This window comes from Hibiscus syriacus, unplaced genomic scaffold (assembly GCF_006381635.1).
Source record: "Hibiscus syriacus cultivar Baekdansim isolate YM2019G1 unplaced genomic scaffold, ASM638163v2 tig00111166_pilon, whole genome shotgun sequence".
NCBI classification, from domain to species: domain Eukaryota; kingdom Viridiplantae; phylum Streptophyta; class Magnoliopsida; order Malvales; family Malvaceae; genus Hibiscus; species Hibiscus syriacus.
In genome coordinates this window covers 1,879,724-1,902,511 of record NW_024063008.1, presented here as the reverse complement: position 1 = coordinate 1,902,511, position 22,788 = coordinate 1,879,724, and the positions used below count along the sequence as shown (strand labels likewise).

Below are 22,788 nucleotides of genomic sequence, written 5' to 3'. Positions count from 1 at the left end.
AAGAAAGGAGGAGATAGCACGAGAACTTATCACATAAAAGTAAAAGAGGTTATTGATGCATTGAATTCCTGTGAAAGTTCAATATCAGTATCTGAGCATGTTGCAAGTATTCTTAAAGGCCTTACAAGGGAATATCAACCTTTCATAGCAGTTATATCTGCCATACGTGACACACTGTCACTTGATAGCATATGTACAATTCTTGTTGATGCTGAAACTCAGGTTGAAGGATTCGATTATCAGCCTGATTCCCTGTTTGTCAGTGCCAATCTTGCCCAAGGGAAGGTTGAGGCTGACTCTTACAAGAACCGGGAAAAGCACCAGCCTCGATCAAATTATTCATCCTACATGCGTGGGAGATCTCGTGTCAGAGGAAGAGCACGACCTAGAGGTCAGTGCCAGCTATGTGGCAAGATTGGTCATCTTGTCAGCCAATATTGGCACAGATTCGATGAGGATTTTTCTGGCATAACAATTGATGATCACACTTCTGGTCTTGAATCCTCAAAAGTTTACTATGTTACAAATGGAAACAATGAAAATAAGTGTGTTTACTGTAATCATAGTAGCACGTATCATGATGATAACAGGAGTGCTGGGAAAGGTCAAGCATATGCAATGTCTGCTAGTCAAGATCAGTGGGTAATTGACTTCGGTGCAACACACCATGTTACCCCCAACGTAGCCTCGATCACTCCTTACTCGAACTGTAACAATCCTGGTAAGTTAATGGTAGGAAATGATGACTCTCTATCAGTTTGGTCGGTTAGCAAGGCTGAGCTGCCTGTTGTATCTCGAACCTTGTCCTTAAGTAACATTCTCCACATTCCTTCAATAACTAAAAAATTTGCTTTCTGTTTCAAAGCCTGCTAGGGATAACAGTGTATTTCTTGAATTTCATGCCAAAACGTGTTATGTTTGAGATGAAGCCTCCAAGGTTGTTCTACTGCAAGGTGAAGAGTTTAATGGAATGTATACCTTCAAAGTTAGTAGAACTCGATGAAAAAATAGTATGGCTAAAGTACAGACTGCCATGGCTTCTTCCACAACTTTAGAGACCCGGCACAAAAGACTGGGTCATCCAACTTATGATACCCTTGCTAAAATTTATAAACAAATCAATGTAAAAACGTTTCATGATGTTAATAAGAATTGTGTTACCTGCCATTTGGGGTAAAAGCCACAAGTTGCCTCCCTCGCTCAAACATTGTATATAATGAACCGTTCGAGCTTGAGTATTCTGATATATGGGACCCCCACATATATCATCTAATGGATTTAGATTTTATGTCTCATTTGTTGATGTTGCCACTCGATTCACATGATTATATCTATTAAGAACAAAGGCTAAAGCCATAACTATATTTCACTTGTTTCACAAACTAATTACTACACAATTCGGGGGAACAATCAAAGCTCTCCAAACCGATCGGGGAGGTGAATTTCGACCTCTGACCCGATGAATTAAACAAAGCTAGAATCGTTCATCGCCTCACTTGTCCCCACACTTCTAAGCAGAATGGAGTGGTGGAACGAAAACATAGACACTTGGTTGAAATGGCCTTAGTGTTACTTGCTTAAGCCTCCATGCCCATTAAATTCGGGTCTTATGCCATTCAGACCACTGTGCATCTCATTAATAGATTGCCATCAAAGGTGTTACATGACAAATCTCCATTTGAGATGGTATATGGAAAAACACCATATTACAACAGACTGTGGGTGTTTAGATGTATATGTTTTCCACATCTAAGACTGTTCTTGTAATATAAGCTTGAATTTAGGTCCTATTTGTATACATTCTTAGGATACAACACGCAACATAAAGGATTTTAGTGTTTAGCAAACAATGGGCGTGTTTATATTTCCAGACATGTGGTATTTAATGAAAATATTTTCTCTTTTGCAGACAGTCTTCCCAATATGAAAATAACAGGTTGTCCTCAAGTGCCAGCAGCAGCAACCCGTCAGGCAGCTTGCAAGTTACAGGTGCTAGTCATGATATGGTGGAAACTGAGGCTGCTCCTGAGATGCCTACAGTCAATACTCATTAAGATGTACAACATGAAATAAACTCAGAACAACATGTGGAAAGCTCAACCATAAATAATGGTGCTGAAGTTAAAGTCATTCGTGGCAATAATCATCCTATGATGGCTCAGATCAAATGTGGGGTGTTTAAACCCAAAGCATATTTAGGAATTGCTGGTGATGATGTTCCATGTAGTGTGCATGAAGCGCTCAAATCTCCAGATTGGAAGGCAACAGTTTATGAATAATATAATGTCTTACAAACGCAATGGGACCTAAGAACTAACTAAGCTACCAGAAGGAAGGAAGATGATAGGTTGTAAATGGCTATTCAGAATCAAGAGAAACCCTGATGGTATCATCCACCGTTATAAGGCACAGTTGGTGGCTAAAGGATTCTCGCAGATCTCTGGTTATGAGTATAGGGACAGATTCAGTCCTGTAATCAGGTTCAACACCTTGAATGTCATTCTGTCATTGGTTATAACCAACAACTGGACCCTTAGGCAAGTCGATATGAACAATGTCTTCTTGAATTATGATATTCATGAGGTGGTCTTCATGCAACAGCCACCAGGTTTTGAACAAACTGCTTCTGATGAATGTAAGCTGGTGTGTTGTTTGAAAAAAGCGTTATATGGTTTGAGGCAAACACCTAGGAGTTGACATACCAAGCTGCGAGATAGCTTATTGAGTATTAATTTTAAATAATCACGAGCAGATGTGTCCCTGTTTATCAAAAAGAATGGTCTGCACTACGTATACCTGCTGGTATATGTTATATCATCATCACATGACACTCGAGTGTTGAAGTGGATGAGTGGTTCGATTGCTGAGTGACAAGTTCTCACTAAAGGACTTGGGGCAACTCTCGTACTTTCTGGGGATTGAAGTTAAACGAACCGGTGAATATTTAGCACTGTCACAGAAGAAATTCGTCATGGAACTCCTTGAGAAAGCTAACATGTTGAAAGTTAATACAACACCAACTCCCATGGTAGCAACCACCAAGTTGCGATGTGATAATGGTGACCTTGTTGCTGATGCTCACTTCTATCGCAACATTGTTGGAGAACTGTTGTATGTGTGTCATACAAGGCCTGACATTGCATTTTGTGTTAACAAAGTTTCCCAGTTCATACATGCTCCACGACAGTCGCATATGGCTGTAATTAAACAAATATTGTGATATTTGGTTGGTACAGTGAACTTTGGGTTGGTGTTCACTGCTGCTGGAACTAGTGTGAAGGTGGCTGCCTTTGCTGATGCAGATTGGGGTGGTAATCTTGATGATAGAAGATCAGTGTCTGGACATAGCGTGTTTGTTGGCAATAATTTGGTTGCCCGGAGCTCGAAAAAGCAAAAGTCTGTATCGCGCTCTACAATGGAGGCCGAGTACAAGAATGTTGCTGACACTGTAGCAGATGTGGTTTGGGTTAAAGCCTTGCTGACTGAACTTGGTGTCTGTCAGAAAGAGAAACATATCATATGGTGTGACAACACCAGTGCTTTGACTATGAGCATAAACCCTGTTTATCATACTCATATTAAACATGTCGATCTTGATATATACTTTGTGCGCGAGAAGGTGCAGCCAAGCTGATGCGAGCCAATTATGTACCTGCTGCTCATCAGATTGCTGATGGACTAACTAAGCCATTAGTTCGAAATACATTTGAAGAATTTCGTGCAAAGTTATGTGTGAAACTGTGCTGAGAAGCAGGAGATGAGAGAAAGCAGGAAGAATGTTGAAGTATGTTGAAGATGCATGTTGGTACGTTGAGGATGCATACATGCATGCTGGTACGCTCGTGAATGCTGGTACACTCGTGCATGACTAATTACTGGTTAACATGCATGGAACGTTCTAGCCTTAGGTACAACAGATTACTGCTCTTGGAGACGCAACAGTTAATGTTGTTAGTCGGTTTGAGTATTGTTAGAGTAGTCAGTTATTGTTCAATCAAGTTCTTGTAATCTTGATAGCTATATAAAGCATGTAAAAGAATGATGGTAAAGAATCAAGAAGAGCATTTCACTTCTAAATTGGTTTTGCTAACCATAAGAGCTATGAGCTCTCTCAATAATAATATATTTTTAAATTAATGTAAATATTAAATATTGATATTTTTATATAAAATTTATTAAAAAAAATAGAATTTAAGGTGTCAATACATCTAGCAATAATTCAACTCACAATGATGTTTGATACACATTTGTCATGCATTATACACATATATACATGCATGCGTTCATGCATACATACATACATACATACCATAATAATGGGGGAAGTGTAGATCTGGATTGATCCTGCAAAACCCTAGTAGGAATGGTAGAACGACCCGAACCCGACAGGGAAACCCGAAACCCGATTAAGTTCGGGACGGGTTTGAATAATATTGGGTCGGGTCAAGTATCGGGGTAAAATTCAGGGATTTTTTGGGTTCAAGTGTGGGGTAAAGTATCCCCGCACCGATTATATATATATAATATTTTATATTTTTATGTTAATTGTAACATCCCAAAAGTTGGGTCAATGACCAAAATAGAATTTTGGTAAATTTAGTGACCAATTTCAGAAAAGATGGAAAGTTCAGGGGTTTAAATGAAAAGTGTTGATGTTGGATTTAATAACAAAGTTTGAAAGTAATAATGGTATTATGGTTATTTTTTAGGGAAGATTTTTATTTTCCCTTTATAAAGGGTAATAAGCACGTGGGAAAGGAGGTAAGTGGGTCTTCAATTGGTTAATTCTTTCGTTTTAAAGCTTGTTATGATTCTTGGGATGTTAAGAAATATTAAGAAAAGCTTTAGGTGGCTTAAAACTCAAAGATTAACAAGTTATGAGAAATTAAGAAAAATGAGTTTTTAAGTGAATATTTGAAATAGAAGGAGTTAATAGAGTTTGAAGATGAAATTGACTTGTCGATAGTTAAATTAAGGAATATGAAGTATTAGAATTAGATTTAGAACATGTTGGAAATTGAGTGTAATTCTTGAATGCCATATAAAGGATAGGATATTGAGTTTAAAGAAGTGATTATTGAGTAGAAATGAGTTTAAGTATGTGTATGAAAGTTAGGAATATTAAAGGAGGTGAAAGATGAAGAGTTGAGATGAAAAGAGAGTGAATTTCGTGCTTAAAATGGAATTTCTAGGTTGTGTGCATCGATGCATCTTCAATGTGTATCGATGCACTCTCAAATAAATAAACATCGAATGCAATTAGTGCATCGATGCATAAGGAGTGCATCGATACACCCCCTTAAGATAAAGATATCGAATTTAATTTGTGTATCGATGCATAAGTAGTGCATCGATGCACTCGTTAAAGGATGCATCGATACACTGTAGAGTGCATCAATACCTACATTATTTAAGAGATGAAAGTAACCTTTCTTTTAGTCTATGAAGTGATAGATTAGAATATATTAATTAGTATACTGATATGTATCAATGTATTACTATGTAGATATAGAACGTAATCTTGTTCCGGAACAATCCAATGATTAGGATCGAGTCAAAGCAAGCAAGGCTAAGGTGAGTGCGTATTAGTTGATATATTATGATGAATGGAAATAAGACTTGTGACAAGTCTATTTCCTATATTAACATACATATAATCATGTTATTGATATGAGCATAATTGTGATATATTATTGTATATGTGGTATGATATGTGTGAATGCATGTTATTGTTATGTGATTAAGATATCAATTATGTGATAATGAATGGTATAAATATATGGAAGGTGAAGTAAGCTAAAGTATGTGAACATATGTATATAAGATAAGCCATATGGATATGATTTATGAGAGTATGAGTGATATGATAAGAACACATGTTTATATGATATGTCTATGTGAATATATGGTAAACAAAATAATGATGCCCATGTTACATGTCATGAGAGTTGTATGTATAGTTGGCATGCCAAGAGTCGAGGGTTCTACGTGGTCCTTCGGGACATATATGTAATTCTGTGGAACATATATGTGGTACTTCGGTACACTTATTTGGTCCATTGTGTTATGTGTATTGTTCTTAAGGAGTGGTCCTTCGAGATATAGTGGTCATTCGGGACAAATATACAATGCCCCTAGTGGGAATTTATTCGAGCTGTGGTGACAACATCAGTGCACAACCTCAATGAACTCACATATCTTTAGTTCTCCAAGATATACATGGGCCAATAAAGAAATAATATACACAAACTTAACATGATTTGTCATATGTGATTGAACATTTGGATGTGAATGTATGAGTTTCATTTATTGCATATATGATATGTTCTATGTGAAATATGTTGATATGATATATAGGAATGTAAGTGAATATAATATAATTATATGATATGTTAGAGGTAATTTCATGAGAAATCTAGTGAACGCTATATATATATACATAGATAAGGAAGTGGTGAACTATATGATTAATGAGAATTGAGACCAAACAGATATTATATTAATTAAGGAAAAGGTATATAGATAAGTATACAAGGATATTAGATAAGTTGTGCAGGAAGATATATATGTTTAAAATAGAACTATGAACTAACCTTGTTAAATTAGTAAGGGATATGAAATTTAGTATAAGAATCTAAGAAATCATATGAGAATATCAGAGGAATCAAATAACAATAAGTTATGCAAATGTATGTTTATTAAATGAAGATTTAGTGAGGAATGAATTAAGAGAATATAAGAAATTAGGATATTAGAATATGTAACGAGAATTTATGGGTGAAATGTTAAATAGAAACATATAGAAATGAGAGATAAGATATGTAGAATTGTGATCAAAATTTTAGGAATAAGAATAGGGTAAGTAAACGACTTAAATGAAGATAGTAGAATGTGATATAAGCTAAGTAGTGTAAATTAAAGGATTATTAGAATATGAAATAGTAAAACTCATATGTGATATTATAAGGTTTGTGTATGTATGTATTCATTTTATAAAGTGTACATAAAGATGTATGTTATAATAGCATTAATTATTCATATGCATTGTTATAAGTTTTATTTTATATTATATGTTTTATAAGCCTCACTAAGTCATAGACTTAGCGTGTGATTGTTTCACACGTAGGTTATAGAAGCGAGAAGAGAAGAGAAACGAAGAGGAGCAAGACAGGTCAATATATTCCTTACGAATATCGGATCAGAAATATATTAAATATATGCATTTTATTTTATAGAATGTAGTTAGCATGTAGTATAAAGATTTGAATGATATAAGCTCTGATATGTTTTGTAAAACCCATTTATGTCAATTAATGATAAAATATTCATTTTATCAGAGTTGGATGTTTATCCACCTGTAAAGGAAAATGTTTTAAAAAGTCAATGTGACACATGAGACTCGGATCCGGGTCGGATCCGGGTTGAGGGTGTTACATTTAATGGTATCAGAGCTAAGGTTTAGCCGATTCTCGGCATAAATCGAAGTTCAAAGTGTCATAAAATGTGTACATGCCAACATAGAGTAAAAATTTCTGATATGATAGTGTAAGGAGTATGTTGTCTTGCTAATAGAATAAAATTAGTTTAATGTAGTAGAAATATGATTATGAGAATTTCAAAGAAAGAGAGAGGTAAACCTGATGGTAGTAGCAATTCACCTACCCTGGCCAGGCAGGATGGAGAGCGGACACCTCAGGAAGTGCCTCATATGATCAAAGATTGATTTCAGAAAGTTGAAATCATATCAGAATAGTGATAGAAGGTCTTCACTGTTGTGAATTAGAAAAATGATATGGAGTAGTTCTATTATTATGCGGATAAGATAGAATACGGTGAACAAGTGTCACCATAAGAACATTAAAAAGATCTAAGGATGTGGTGAATATTTGTATAAGAGTTCAAGAATAGATGCATCAGTGACAAGTGTATAAGAGATATGGAGATAGAGTTTATGAATTTGAGACAAAAGGGATAATACTATGTTTAAGCAAGAATATGGATACGATAAGGGTTTGCATTCTAGATGGGGAAAGTTAGCGTTGACTAACAAGATTATGTGATGAATGTATTGGAATTATAAGATTTTGAGATATTGTCGGGATAAGATAACCAAAGATGATGTGGATATGAATACAATTGTATATTTTGATCATAATAATGTGACATAGTGAAGAAGGTAAGGATTCGTATGTTTAAGGAATGTTAAAGACTAATAGAAAAGTTTAAGAATCAATATATCAGCAATCAGTTTATAAGACAGAGAAAGTTAGACTGCTTGAGTTTGGAAATAGAGAAATCGTAACGTGTAGGGATATGAATATAATTTGATAAGTCGAAGAAATTGTTGTTAAGTTATTCAAAGGAAAATGATGCATGTAAGTGAAGTATGGAGGGCTTGTGCCTAGACTAAAAGAATATTATTGGTGTTAAAATTGTTCTTTCTAAGAAGTGATGAATTATGTTAAAGATCTAGAGAGATCTCAGAATGATTAAGAGAATTCGTATCTCACAAAAATCAACACTATCGTAGAGAGACAGAGATTATGATTTTCAATTACAGACTCAGTTTGAATTAGTATATTCCATATCAAATGACCAAATTTGATAAAAGATTGATACGCTTAAATAGTAGAGTCTGGTACTGGAAGATTAAATAAGGAGTTAAGAATGAATCAAATACATTAATACTGAGCTAATTTTGACCGGAAAGAGTGTATATGATTAGAATAACTGTTGCGGACTAACAAGGTTGAGTGATGAAGAATGTAGTTAAAAGATTAAAGATGATGTCAGGGTAAGCTAATAGAGTATGGTGTAAATTTGTAAATGGTTATGTATTTGATTATATAAATGTGATGTAGTGAAAGAGATAAGGATTAATATGTTTGAAGGAAGTTAAGGATATGTGTATTGTGATGCGAACAAGGACTTTACAAAGAATAAGATTTGTGCAAAGAGTGTTAATTATCAAAGTTACGAAGAGGTGATAAAGATCAGTAATCAGAGATAAGCATAAGTGATAGGAAAAGAGCATGGAATAAGGAAATGAAAAGATAAAGTTTAAAGAATCAGATGTGATAAAGGTTATGTTTCTTGGTTAAGCGTATTTAGACAGAGAAATAAAGAATAATTTATATGTATTAAGGAAGTTGGTTATTACTGCAAGGCAATTAAATATTGATAAGAAATTTTATTGATTAATGATTTTGAGTTTTAAGAACTGATACTACTTGTTATATGATAAGTGACATGATAAAGATGGATAAAGGAAAAAGGTAGTTTAAGAACTGAAGGAATGAAAGATTAAGTAAAGGAAACAACATAAGAACATTAGAAAATGTGTTCTTATTGTGTGTGCAGCGAAAATTTGAGGACGAATTTTCTTTAAAGGATGGGAGATTTGTAACATCCCAAAAGTCGGGTCAATGACCAAAATAGAATTTTGGTAAATTTAGTGACCAATTTCAGAAAAGATGGAAAGTTCAGGGATTTAAATGAAAAGTGTTGATGTTGGATTTAATAACAAAGTTTGAAAGTAATAAGGGTATTATGGTTATTTTTCAGGGAAGATTTTTATTTTCCCTTTATAAAGGGTAATAAGCATGTGAGAAATGAGGTAATTTCTTCAGAGCCTTCTTCAATCTTCTTCTTTCTCCTCTCCACCGTGGAGTCTTTTATAAGGTAAGTGGGTCTTCAATTGGTTAATTCTTTCGTTTTAAAGCTTGTTTTTATTCTTGGGATGTTAAGAAAGATTAAGGAAAACTTTAGGTGGCTTAAAACTCAAAGATTAACATGTTATGAGAAATTAAGAAAAATGAGTTTTTAAGTGAATATTTGAAATAGAAGGAGTTAATAGAGTTTGAAGATGAATTTGACTTGTCGATAGTTAAATTAAGGAATATGAAGTATTAGAATTAGATTTAGAACATGTTGGAAATTGAGTGTAATTTTTGAATGCCATATAAAGGATAGGATGTTGAGTTTAAAAAAGTGATTATTGAGTAGAAATGAGTTTAAATGTGTGTATGAAAGTTAGGAATATTAAAGGAAGTGAAAGATGAAGAGTTGAGATGAAAAGAGAGTGAATTTCGTGCTTAAAATGGAATTTCTAGGTTGTGTGCATCGATGCATCTTCAATGTGTATCGATGAACTCTCAAATAAATTAACATCGAATGCAATTAGTGCATCGATACATAAGGAGTGCATCGATGCACTCGTTAAAGGATGCATCGATACACTTGTAGAGTGCATCGATACCTACATTATTTAATAGATGAAAGTAACATTTCTTTTAGTCTAAGAAGTGATAGATTAGAATATATTAATTAGTATATTGATATGTATCAATGAATTACTATGTAGATATATAACGTAATCTTATTCCGAAATAATCCAAATATTAGGATCGAGTCAAAGCAAGCAAGGCTAAGGTGAGTGCGTATTAGTTGATATATTATGATGAATGGAAATAAGACTTGTGACAAGTTTATTTCCTATATTAACATACATATAAGCATGTTATTGATATGAGTATAATTGTGATATATTATTGTATATGTGGTATGATCTGTGTGAATGTATGTTATTGTTATATGATTAAGATATCAATTATGTGATAATGAATGGTATGGATATATGGAAGGTGAAGTAAGCTAAAGTATGTGAACATATGTATATAAGATAAGCCATGTGGATATGATTTATGAGAGTATGAGTGATATGATAAAAACACATGTTTATGTGATATGGCTATGTGAATATATGGTAAACATAATAATGATGCCCATGTTACGTGCCATGAGAGCTAGAGGTATAGTTGGCATGCCAAGAGTCGAAGGTTCTACGTGATCTTTCGGGACATATATGTAATTCTGTGGAACATATATATGGTACTTCGGTACACTTATTTGGTCAATTGTATTATGTGTATGGTTCTTAAGGAGTGGTCATTCGGGACAAATATACAGTGCCCCTAGTGGGAATTTATTCGAGCTGTGGTGACAGCATCAGTGCACAACCTCAATGAACTCACATATCTTTTAGTTCTCCAAGATATACATGGGCCAATAAAGAAATAATATACAGAAACTTAACATGATTGTCATATGTGATTGAACATTTGGATATGAATGTATGAGTTTCATTTATTGCATATATGATATGTTCTATGTGAAATATGTTGATATGATATATGGGAATGTAAGTGAATATAATATAATTATATGATATGTTAGAGGTAATTTCATGAGAAATCTAGTGAACGCTATATATATATATACATAGATAAGGAAGTGTTGAACTATATGATTAATGAGAATTGAGACCAAGCATATATTATATTAATTAAGGAAAAGGTATATAGATAAGTATACAAGGATATTAGATCAGTGGTGCAGGAAGATATATATGTTTAAAATAGCACTGTGAACTAACCTTGCTAAATTAGTAAGGGATATGAAATTTAGTATAAGAATCTAAGAAATCATATGAGAATATCAAAGGAATCAAATAACAATAAGTTATGTGAATGTATGTTTATTAAATGAAGATTTGGTGAGGAATAAATTAAGAGAATATAAGAAATTTAGGATATTAGAATATGTAACAAGAATTTATGGGTGAAATGTTAAATAGAAACATATAGAAATGAGAGATAAGATATGTATGATTGTGATCAAAATTTCAGGATTAAGAATAAGGTAAGTAAACGACTTAAATGAAGACAGTAGAATGTGATATAAGCTAAGTAGTGTAAATTAAAGGATTATTAGAATATGAAATAGTAAAACTCATATGTGATATTATAAGGTTTGTGTATGTATGTATTCATTTTATGAAGTGTACATGAAGATGTATGTTATAATAGAATTAATTATTCATATGCATTGTTAGAAGTTTTAGTTTATATTATATGTTTTATAAGCCTCACTAAGTCATAGACTTAGCGTGTGATTGTTTCACACGTAGGTTATAGAAGCGAGAAGAGAAGCGAAGAGGAGCAAGATAGATCAACATATTCCTTAAGAATATCAGATCAGAAATATATTAAATATATGCATTTTGTTTTATAGAATGTAGTTGGCATGTAGTATAAAGATTTGAATGCTATAAGCTCTGATATGTTTTGTAAAACCCATTTATGTCAATTAATGATAAAATATTCATTTTATCGAATAGTGAGTTGGATGTTTATCCATCTGTAAAGAAAAATGTTTTGAAAAGTCAATGTGACACCTAAAACTAGAATTCGGGCCGGATACGGGTTGAGGGTGTTACATTATTTATATATAATACAAAATAAAACATTTAACCTATGTTTCCCATATCCCACTTTCCCCTTTGTATTTGCTATCCCCTTTGACTTAATATTACGTTTGCATCTTCGTTGTATGATTTGAATATCAGAACAAGTTTGTATTTAATTATGTATGTGTTTTATTTTGGAGTTTAGACAATTATTTAGAATTGAGTTTGAATTTGTGACTGTAGTTTGAATTGTAAATCATATAGACTAATTTTTCAATTTTTTGTGATCGTTTTTTCTATTTTTTTATGAAAACTACGACTGTTCGGTTTTTATCGGGTTCGGGTAGAACATTTCGGATCAGGTTTGGGGATGGGACAAAAACAATCCTAGTTCAATTCCTAAACCCTAGTGGGTGTGGTGTGTGTATTATTCTTCAACACACTTGTCGAGGGGAATGTTTGTGGGTCCTTCTTCAACACCTAAAGAAAGGAAGCTTTGTCAGATCTTTCCCCATCTTTCATTTAAAAAAAAAAGGTGTGGCAGTGACACTGAAACAATCATCACTCTCATGGTCATGGAAATGTGTCTAATATATACATATATACGTATGTATATATATGGTTTTCCAGGAAAAAACATTGAGTTTGTTGCTTTACTTAGGCGAGGGTTACTTTAATACAAATTTACAGTTTGCATGTGGAAGGATCAGATTTTCTTACCTGCCAAACACTCCCTTCTTTTTCGAATATGATGAATATTATTAACAGCGAGAGCAACAATTTGTTTACTAAAATCGAAATGGGAAACTTTATGAACAAATTCAGATTTTTTTTTCCATCCAGGAATCCCTTACAAACTTGAAAATTATAGTACATTTCTTTGTACTTGTGCTCAGTAGTGTTGCCCTTGTGCTGGATTTTGATACAGGAGGAGAATGAATGCCTCATCTCTCCTACACTTTTACCCTAAAAAGATATAGGCTTAGCTTGATAGATTATCTTCATCAGTGAAGCTGACCTTAAAAAAAAAAGCTTCAAATTCCCACCACAGTTGAATAGTAAACAAGATACACTATATAATTAAGAAAGAAGGAGGAGGAGGATCATATAGAGAGAGATGAAGGAAACCCATGTATATCTTCTGTTAGTAAGGAAACCCACCTTAAGAAATCAACAGAGTTATAAAAAAGGAAAACCCAGTAAAATGAAAGAAAGAAGGACCCGTATTAATTAAATTTCGTCTTCTTTACCATGATCCTCCACCTAACATTCCAGTCCAATAACCTGCCGAATCACCTTGCTCTTTATGTTGCTCAATGTCAGTAGCGCTCGAGACTTGCTTTAGATCTTCAAACGGAAACAGAAGCCTCCCGGTTGTCTCTCGAACCCCCTGGAGACCACCGTAGCCGCTTCCAAGCCCATCCAGGGGAGAAATTAAGCGTTGGTTTAAAGTCTTGCATGGGAAAACCAGATGTACAAACTGTATTCGGATCCGGATCCGGAACCGGAACCGGCAAGGGAATGAAAGAATTCAACCCCCTGGAAGAGATTCCAGTTAGCAACTCCAAAGCCGAAAGTTGAGATGTAGAAGGGGATGAAGAAGAAGAAGCATGAATTTGGTTCTTATTATTATTGTTTTCTAAGCTATTTGGAACCTGAACCAATTCAGAGATACTCCCATAGCCTTGACAAGCTGCAGCAGGGAAAGCTAGGTTGAGATCTTTCCCATCTTGGATCTTAGGGTTTTTGGATGATGATAAAGAAGAAGAAGGAATAGAAGAAGAAGATGATGATGATGGTCTCTTGTTCTTTCTTGAACCACCGCCAACGGGAATGTTTCTAAGGGAGCCGCCTTCGGTCCAGTACCTCCGACAAGTCTTGCAAAAGTACCTAGGTTGAGTGAGACTGTAGTTGTTGTAATAGCAGAATTTGGTGTTGGTAGAGTTGCACCTGGGACAGTTCAAAGCTTGTTCCTTTTGAGACCTTAATTTCCTCTCTAAACCTTCTGGTTTTGGACATGTATTCGTCACTATCTCTTCTATTGGTCTCACCACAATCTCCTACAAAAACATTAAAAAAAAAACAACACCACAAATAACAAAACCGAAATCAATAACTTGAAGATCAAAACAAGATAGCAGACAAGCAGGAAAACCAAACCAGTTAACAGGTTGTCTGATTTACACTTTCCAAGATTCTTTCAGAAAAAGAAAATTCAACTGAAAAAAGGGTCTCCTTTGCTTTATCTCATATCGATAAAGCTAAAGTAAAAAAAAAAAACATGTAGAAGAACTGATCAAAAACCAAATCCAAATGAGTGGGGACTTCAACGATAATCCATAGTCAAGAGAACCATCTTTTTCCTTTTTCTTTTGCACAATACGAACATTATCATATTTTGCAAAAGAAAAGCACCCAATAAACATACAATTGACTCTAAATTATTCCTTTGAAAATGCCAAAAAAAAAAGTTGATAAAGAGGTAGTAGATAGGTGATGGATCTCTCTACCTGTGGCCATTGAGCAGTATCCATGGATGAATCCTCAATATAAGAAAGAAAAACCAAATCTTTTTCGTCTAGAAACTGGGTTTGACAAGCAGGGTGAGATGTTTTCTGGCTTTTGAGGGCGTTTCTCTGTATATATGTATAATGTATCACCTCGCAGAGAGAGAGACAGATGGGACGTTTTGTATAATAATATACTATATATAAATAACAACTAAGTGGGAATATTTGTTTCTGCAACTACAATGACTTCCTCGCCCACGGAGGGCGTTGGAAAAAAATTTCTTCATAGGGCTCTACTCAAATTAGTTTTTGATTTGGGGAATCGGTCGTCAAGTACTTATTACGACAAAGCTTTCTCTGTTGCAGCAACTCTTCTCTCTTTCCTTGCTGTTACAGCTCCATAGGTCGTCAAGTACTCTATAGATCGTCGTGTGCTCCTGGAGACCTATGGAGATCGTCATGTGTTCTTGGAGATCTATAATGGTCACTATAACAATCACCCTACTTAAACAAATAATTGTTCGACTACATTATGTGAATTTTTTTTTCTATTGCATTATTCAAACACTTTTGCCTACAATAGGATTATATATATTTATAATTTCATTCTTAAACCAAATACGTATGTATTTTATTTTATTTATTTATTTTTTGTACCTATTGAATAAGGTTTGACTAAATAAGAAGGGAGGAAAAAAAGCAGATGACAAACAGAAAAGTTGATGAATTAATTGCAGGTTGAGGTTAAAAGCTGTGAAAGCTCATAAATCCTTCTATTTCTCCATCTTTCATCTCTATCTTTATCTCTTACGTATTTAATGAAATGATTTTGAGTGAAGAAAGAGGCAAAAATTTATATCAGAAAAACAAAAATATCGGTTCAAAGTCTTATAAATGCAGAAGGCGGTGAAATTTGTCCACGAGAATATGTATGGTAATGGAATTATGACTCCACTTTGGTTGAGGAAGAGTACCAAACTCAAATAATTTAAGCTTACTAATGCTAGCTAGCATGCACGTTGAACTGAGTCATGATCCACATTTAATTTTGGTGCTAATCTTGGTAATTGGTTTGCTAATATGAGTTGTTCGCTCATACGCATTTTTAAACTGCGTAGTTAATGAATCAATTGAGTGACTTAAGTGATTAAAAGAATGTTATTTACTTTTGAAGTCTTGGATTCAAATAACTATATCTCTAAGTTGCGCGTAGGTTGTAAATTACTAAAATAAGATTTTAAACGTATATTACTTTATAATCATCTTATAGTACTATTAAAGAAAACTACACAGTTAATTCTGATTAACTTAGTAAGATTCTACAACAAATTTGTTTACTTGTGACGTCTAAAATATTGTCACTGAAACTGACATTTATGTTACTATTTGTATTTTGTGACGTAAAAGTTGATGTCAAGGCGAACGTCACCCTAAGTGTATTACTAAATGTCAAATGTGACGATTTATGTATTTTCGTCACATATTGTTAGACATATAGTGACGTCAATGAATGTTGTCACATTATAGTTTGTATTCAATGACAATTAATTACGTCATCAAATAATATAAAATGGCATCACTAATTATTCGTAAATATCACCAATAATATAATAATTTTATTGTATAAATGATGAAAACATTATCGTCACTATTTTTATAAATTAAATTAAAGGATAAACCTTTTTGTAAATTATAATAAAGGATAAACTTTTTTTTGTAAATTACAATAAAATAAACCTTATTGTAAATTAAAATAAAGGACCAAATTTTTTACAAATTACAACAAAGGACAAACCTTTTTATAAATCATAATAAAATTCAAAACTTCTTATAATTACAATAATGTTATATACTTTTTTACAACTTATACAATAACAACTCATACTTTTATAAATTAAAATAAATACCCAAAATTATGCAATAATTACATTTTAGTACTTTCCTCTTAAATACCCAAAGCCAATCCCCAAATCTCATCCATGATTTTGCCACTACCTCATGATCGTTGCTCTTCTTGATTATCATTATCGTTGGCCACCATTCTAAAATCTTTTTAAACAAAAAATGTTAGCTAGAAACAAAAAAACATTATATCAAATAGAAAAACACAAACACAAATCAAAACCAAGAAAAATGTAATAAAAAAGAAATTCTATTCGACTTTTGGATGAACTGTAACACCTAGACAATCATTGATAGTTAACGGTCAATGATGATCAAATATCAAAAACAATCAGCGATCACTAACGATTAATGATTAATAGTTAACAATAATTAACAGACGATTAACAATTAATAGTTAATTATAGTTCACAGTTAACAATGGTCAACTCCATTTTGCTTGATTAGAATGGATCATATAACAAATCAAATAATCTATCTAGAACGAGTCTAATACTATTGAATTGGGAGTTGAAAAATTACCATTAAAATCTGAAATATTTCCTGCACCAAAATTGACCATGAATTAGTGGCTCAAAATTAGATTGAATTCCTAATCTGGTAAGGTAATGGTGACACATACTAATAACAATGGTAATCAATTACTATCTAAAATCCTTAAATAACATAATCTACTATCCTTTTATCAATTAAAAACTAAGTATATTAACATGCTTGAAACAGTAGTATCATACATATAATTTATAATTAACTTATTATTTTGTTATTTATATTTTTTCTTCAATTCGAATGTTGTAGGGAAGCGAAGAATTACAACATGCACTAGAATTCAAGGTACCTAACAATAGACAGTGACCACCATGATGTTGATTCACCAATGAAGAAGACCAATGCTGAAATAAAGACTAAGGTAACACCATTCAATCAGATTGACAACATCCTCATTCAAAATAGGGGAACGATGAATCAACGATCATGCAATCAAGGCCTCAAATCCTTTCCAATGATGAACATATCAAACAGGAACCTTCACATGTAAAAATTGGCATCAACGACATTGAACCATAAAGTAACTACCTCCACACACGAAAAACCCCTTTTCAAAATCGATTACTTTTCCCCTAATTTAATAGATTGAATAGAAATAAAAAAGCGAGAAATAAATCTTACCCATATGAATGCTTGATCTGATGAAGCCAAAGAAAATACAACGAAGATAATGATAACATAACCCAAGCAGCGACGACAATGATAATAGAACACAGACAGAGATGACAATAGGGTTAAAAGGCATCGATTTTAGAGTTTCTTCTTGTAACTAAAAAGAGTTATTTTTTATAATATACTTTTCTTCCTTATTTTCCCCAAAATCCAATATTAAACAAATATTAAAAATCCTATTTGTTGTATATTAAAAAATATTTTTTATGATATCGATAAATATGAGTAATTCTTTTATGGACATCATAATGTGATAAATTAGAAATAATGAATCTACTTAAATTGAGCTATTCATTAAGGTTATAAGCTTATCTTTTTTTATTAATTATATGATTATCTTACTATCACTCAACTTTGACATAGTCAACTAAAGATTACTTTTTAATAGTAAAAAGGGGTTTTAAATATACATATAGATATATGTATTAACTGAAAAATATTATACGCATACATATAAATATAGAAAACATAAGTTTGAGAAAACTAGTAGGAGTGATTGAAAGTATGAGCCTAAAAATATCGTCACTAATAAGATTTTGAATTAGGGGCACATCCAAGGTGTCAATAAAAACTTTTCCCACCAATTTTTTATGTTTACTTGGAGCAAAAAATTAAGTGACAGAATCTCACAATATCTTTTAGAATCGTCGTATAAGAGAGAAGAGGTATAACAATGAGTGGTAAGTAATTGATTTTATCATGTTAAATCTATTTTTGTGACAACAATAAAACATCACCTTTTATGTCTTATAAAATATGACAAATTAAATTGTCATGAATAGAATTTATTTTCGACAAATTTAACACATTACTAATTCAAATCAGATCTTCATTATAATAAATCATCACTAATATTTCTATTACATTAGTGACGAATTTATAATGTCACCATTTTGTCTAATTGTCATTGAAAGGTTTCCCACCAATTCTTTTTGGAGGTAAATTTTGGCTCCAAACATATAGTGACGAAAATCAATGACCAATTTTAAAATTGTCATAAAATATATATCATCAATCACTGATTGTGACGAAAATGAAAAACTGTCACAATTACAGTATATTTTGTGACGTTATATGCAACATCACATAGAAATTTTGTCATAAATTGATAAATTTGTTGTAGTATATGAAACAAATCAAGAGATTTCCCACTTTCCATGCTATCCTATGCTAATTTTTTTTGGTAGCTTGATTATTTGAATTTCAACACAATTTAATTATTTTCTTTCCGTTTCTTTTAACCAAATTAATAATTAGTTAACTTGCAAATATGTTCATACATGTAAAATATGAATAGTGTAAAGAAATAAGTTTCTTACTATTCACTTATTTATTTATTATCAATAATAACATATTTATTTTATAATAATATATTTACCAACTGAAAACATTTAGATTTGATTATATTAAAGATGAATAACGTTTCCTTTTGTTTTTATATTGAAAAACTAAAAATGAGATTTCGGATATTATACGATAAAGACTTAATTTTTTTTTGTTTCTGATTTGTAGTACGTACAACCACAACTTAGTACTTAAACTATATTAGATTTGACCTTAATCAATCTGTCTTATCTAAAAGTCTAATATCTATATTTCAAATGAAAATAAAATATAATCCAAACGCTGCCTTAACCCTTTGTATACAGTGATACAGATGACATTAGGTTATGCATATATATGATTGGGTAAAATATACAAATGGTCTCCAATTATAAGATGTTATTTTGTTAAATCTCTTGACTATTAAAAGTTATAAAATATCCTCTAATTATAGGGCGTTGCTTTGTTGAATCCTCCGACTATTAAAAGTTACAAAATGATCACCCGACTATTCATATATTCCAAACTCGTCATTTTTATTAAAAAATTAAAGGAAGTTTGAGATGAACGTTAACTTGTTAACTAAGATATAATAAAATGTGATCCCAAATTTCTTTTAGTTGTATTTTGGGAATCGAGTCTCCACTTACATTATGTCATTGAACTAGTACACTTGAAACATTATGCGGGTGAGCTAGTGTTTGAAAGCAACAACGATGTCAGTACCACAATAGACATCATTAAAATATACTTTTATTATATTTCAGTTAGTAGGTTAACGTCCAGTTCAGAAAAATTTCAATTTTTAACAAAAAGAATGATTTTGGAACATACGAATAGTCGAATGACTATTTTGTTACTTTTAAAAGTCGAAAGACTCAACAAAACATCACATAATTAGAGGATCATTTTATAACTTTTAATAGTCAAATGACTTAATAAAACAACATACTATAATCGAATGACTGTGTACTTTACCCTATATGATTTCACTTGTGATTTAAGACTAAAGGGACATGATTGAGCGGTGGTGAGTGTGATTGGCTTGATTCCTTTTGGAGATGGTGCTCTTTGATTGATTACCAAATGGAACCTCCATCCATCGACGGTTGTTGGGCCACGTGGTTTTCTTCTTTTTGGACTGTATATGTGAGTGATATTATATGATTACCGTACCTAATTATAATCCCAACCCTTAGTGGGAGCCAATCTAAAGAGTTATACTTCACTTGGGGCTATGATTCTTGCATGCACACGTGGTTCGCGTCCAATGGTTTCAATACATTTATCTTGACGTTCTTTACAAGTGAAGAAGTGGAGAAAAGAAGTGTAATGTTTTATTAGGTTTTGTATAAAAATTAAAATGTTTATATTATTAATTTTATTTTTTAAATTGAAGTTAAATATGTTTACATTATGATGTTCTAAATTAATATTTTAATAATTCATTGTTTATGAATTTTTGGTACTGTATGTACTGTACACTACAATACACTGGAATTATGGAGTAATGGTAGCAGTGAATGGCGGCGAATTGAAGCCGTCAGATGTGGAGGAATCATGTCCCAAACGTAACGGCTCAGCCGACTCAACGCAAACCACAACATGGATGTGACTTCACCCAACGCGACGCCGCGCAATGTAACACATAGGACGGTAAATGAGACGAGACAGATCGCGAGTTATTCGAGATCGACTCGGTTAAGGCTCGATAAATACTTGAATCGAATGGACTCGAGTCGAGCTCGATCTCGACTCAATTTCTTAACGAGCATAAACGAACTACTCGATATTCAACTTGAAAAGCTCGTGAGCATCTCGAAAATATAATATATTAAGATTTTTATTTTTTAAAAACAAATTATTAATAATATTAATATTTATGTATTGATTTTTTTTTAAAAAAAATACAGTAAGATTTTCATGTATTTAAAGTTTATATTCGAGTTTGAGGCTTTAATCAAGTTAAGTTTAATAAATTTTTTTATTTCGAATCTTTTCGAGCTGCTAACGAGCTTCAGTTCAGGATTTCGAGTTGGAGTCGAGCTTGAAAATTTTAAGCTCGTGAGTTTTCGAGTCGAATTGAGCTCCATTTTAGAGTTTTCGAATCTAGTCAAGCTTAACAATACTCAAACTCGACTCGGCTCGTTTATACCCCTATAACACCAATCCCACCCATTTGATTTGATTTCGAAAAGGGAATCAGCGGACGGCTGCGTTTGAAAGCGATAAACAAGTAGGCGTTTGTGGTGGTGGTGGTGGAAGGACCCCACTCCCACACGCATGCTCCCATCACTGTTCGTCTCTATCTAATTCCTTACCGAACAGAATCAGATCAAGAGACGCAAGGAGTCAAATCATTGCCGTTCGATTTCAAAACCCATACAACAACCGATGAGCTCCAGTCTCATCATGTCACGTGACTGCTCCCATCTTTAGACGAGGAACGCATGTAACCTCACCAAGTGCATTCCATGTCATCGATGAAATAATAATAATAATAATAATAATAATAATAATAATAATAATAATAATAATAATAATAAGACGACTGCTAATACTACATATTCAACTTGACGACTCTTTGTTTGTCATACAAATACAACGCCTTCACTATTGTTTTTTCTGTCCCAAAATATACACAGTTGAACCGTGTATAGTTTAAAATACTATTTTGACTAATTAAATTCAAAAGAGATTAGATGAATGTTATGAAAGAGATAAAACAATCGAAATAAGATAAAACCAAATCCAAGATAAAAAAATTCAAATTTGAAATAATTATCGTAACGTTTTCTCTTTATATTTAGTAGTAATTATTATAATATTCTTTTATATATATATATATATATATCAACTATTTTTATATCATCAAATAAAAATGAAAAAAAACATTTGAATTATTAAAATTCAAGAAGAAAAATAAACAGATGTAATATCATTAAACATGAAACTGAATCGGGACTAGATGAATTCTTGATTTTTATATCAGAATCGAGACATCAAAAAAGTGGTTTAGCTTAGCTAGAAAATCTTCTAAGGACCCACTAAAATATGTGATGAATTTGATCTCCATTCTTCACCCCCAATCTATTCTCAGTTGCGTGTTAATGGGATGGAAAATAGAGAAATACATACTTCGTGGGCCATGGAGAGATGCTAACCGTTGATCCCGTATGATCATACGGGACTTCAACATAGGATAAGCATATGTTTGGGGTTGCTTTCGGCTTGCACTTTATTAAATTAAAACTTGTGCTAAGAACTGCAATAATCGTGGGCTTTTGAGGGCCAGCCTAACGCTAAGAACAAACAAGGTCTTAACTTCAAGAGTAAAATACATAGATCACTGAACTATGCTAAAATAATTGTTTTGGTTATTAAACTCAAAAAAAAAATACAAAAATGATCATTAATTTTATCAAAAATTTCAATTTTTTACAAGTAATTAGAACTATTTTGTAACAGTTCAATAAATTTAATGATCATTTTATAAATTTTAAAACCTCAGTTACCTTGCTGCACCATACCCTAATTTTGAAAAAAAATGCAAAACAAGGGTGAGGGGAGTGATATTGATACAGA

General features: G+C 32.5%; 1 protein-coding gene across 1 annotated transcript; it reads right to left on the bottom strand.

The window, feature by feature from the left end:
- Positions 1 to 13,093: 13,093 nt before the first annotated feature.
- Positions 13,094 to 14,892, bottom strand: LOC120155228 (dof zinc finger protein DOF4.6-like). Its single transcript, XM_039166803.1, is given in 3 exon segments — positions 13,094 to 13,673; positions 13,675 to 14,307; positions 14,758 to 14,892. Coding segments are annotated over 3 exon segments (837 nt in total). The 5' UTR covers positions 14,782 to 14,892; the 3' UTR covers positions 13,094 to 13,493.
- Positions 14,893 to 22,788: the final 7,896 nt, after the last annotated feature.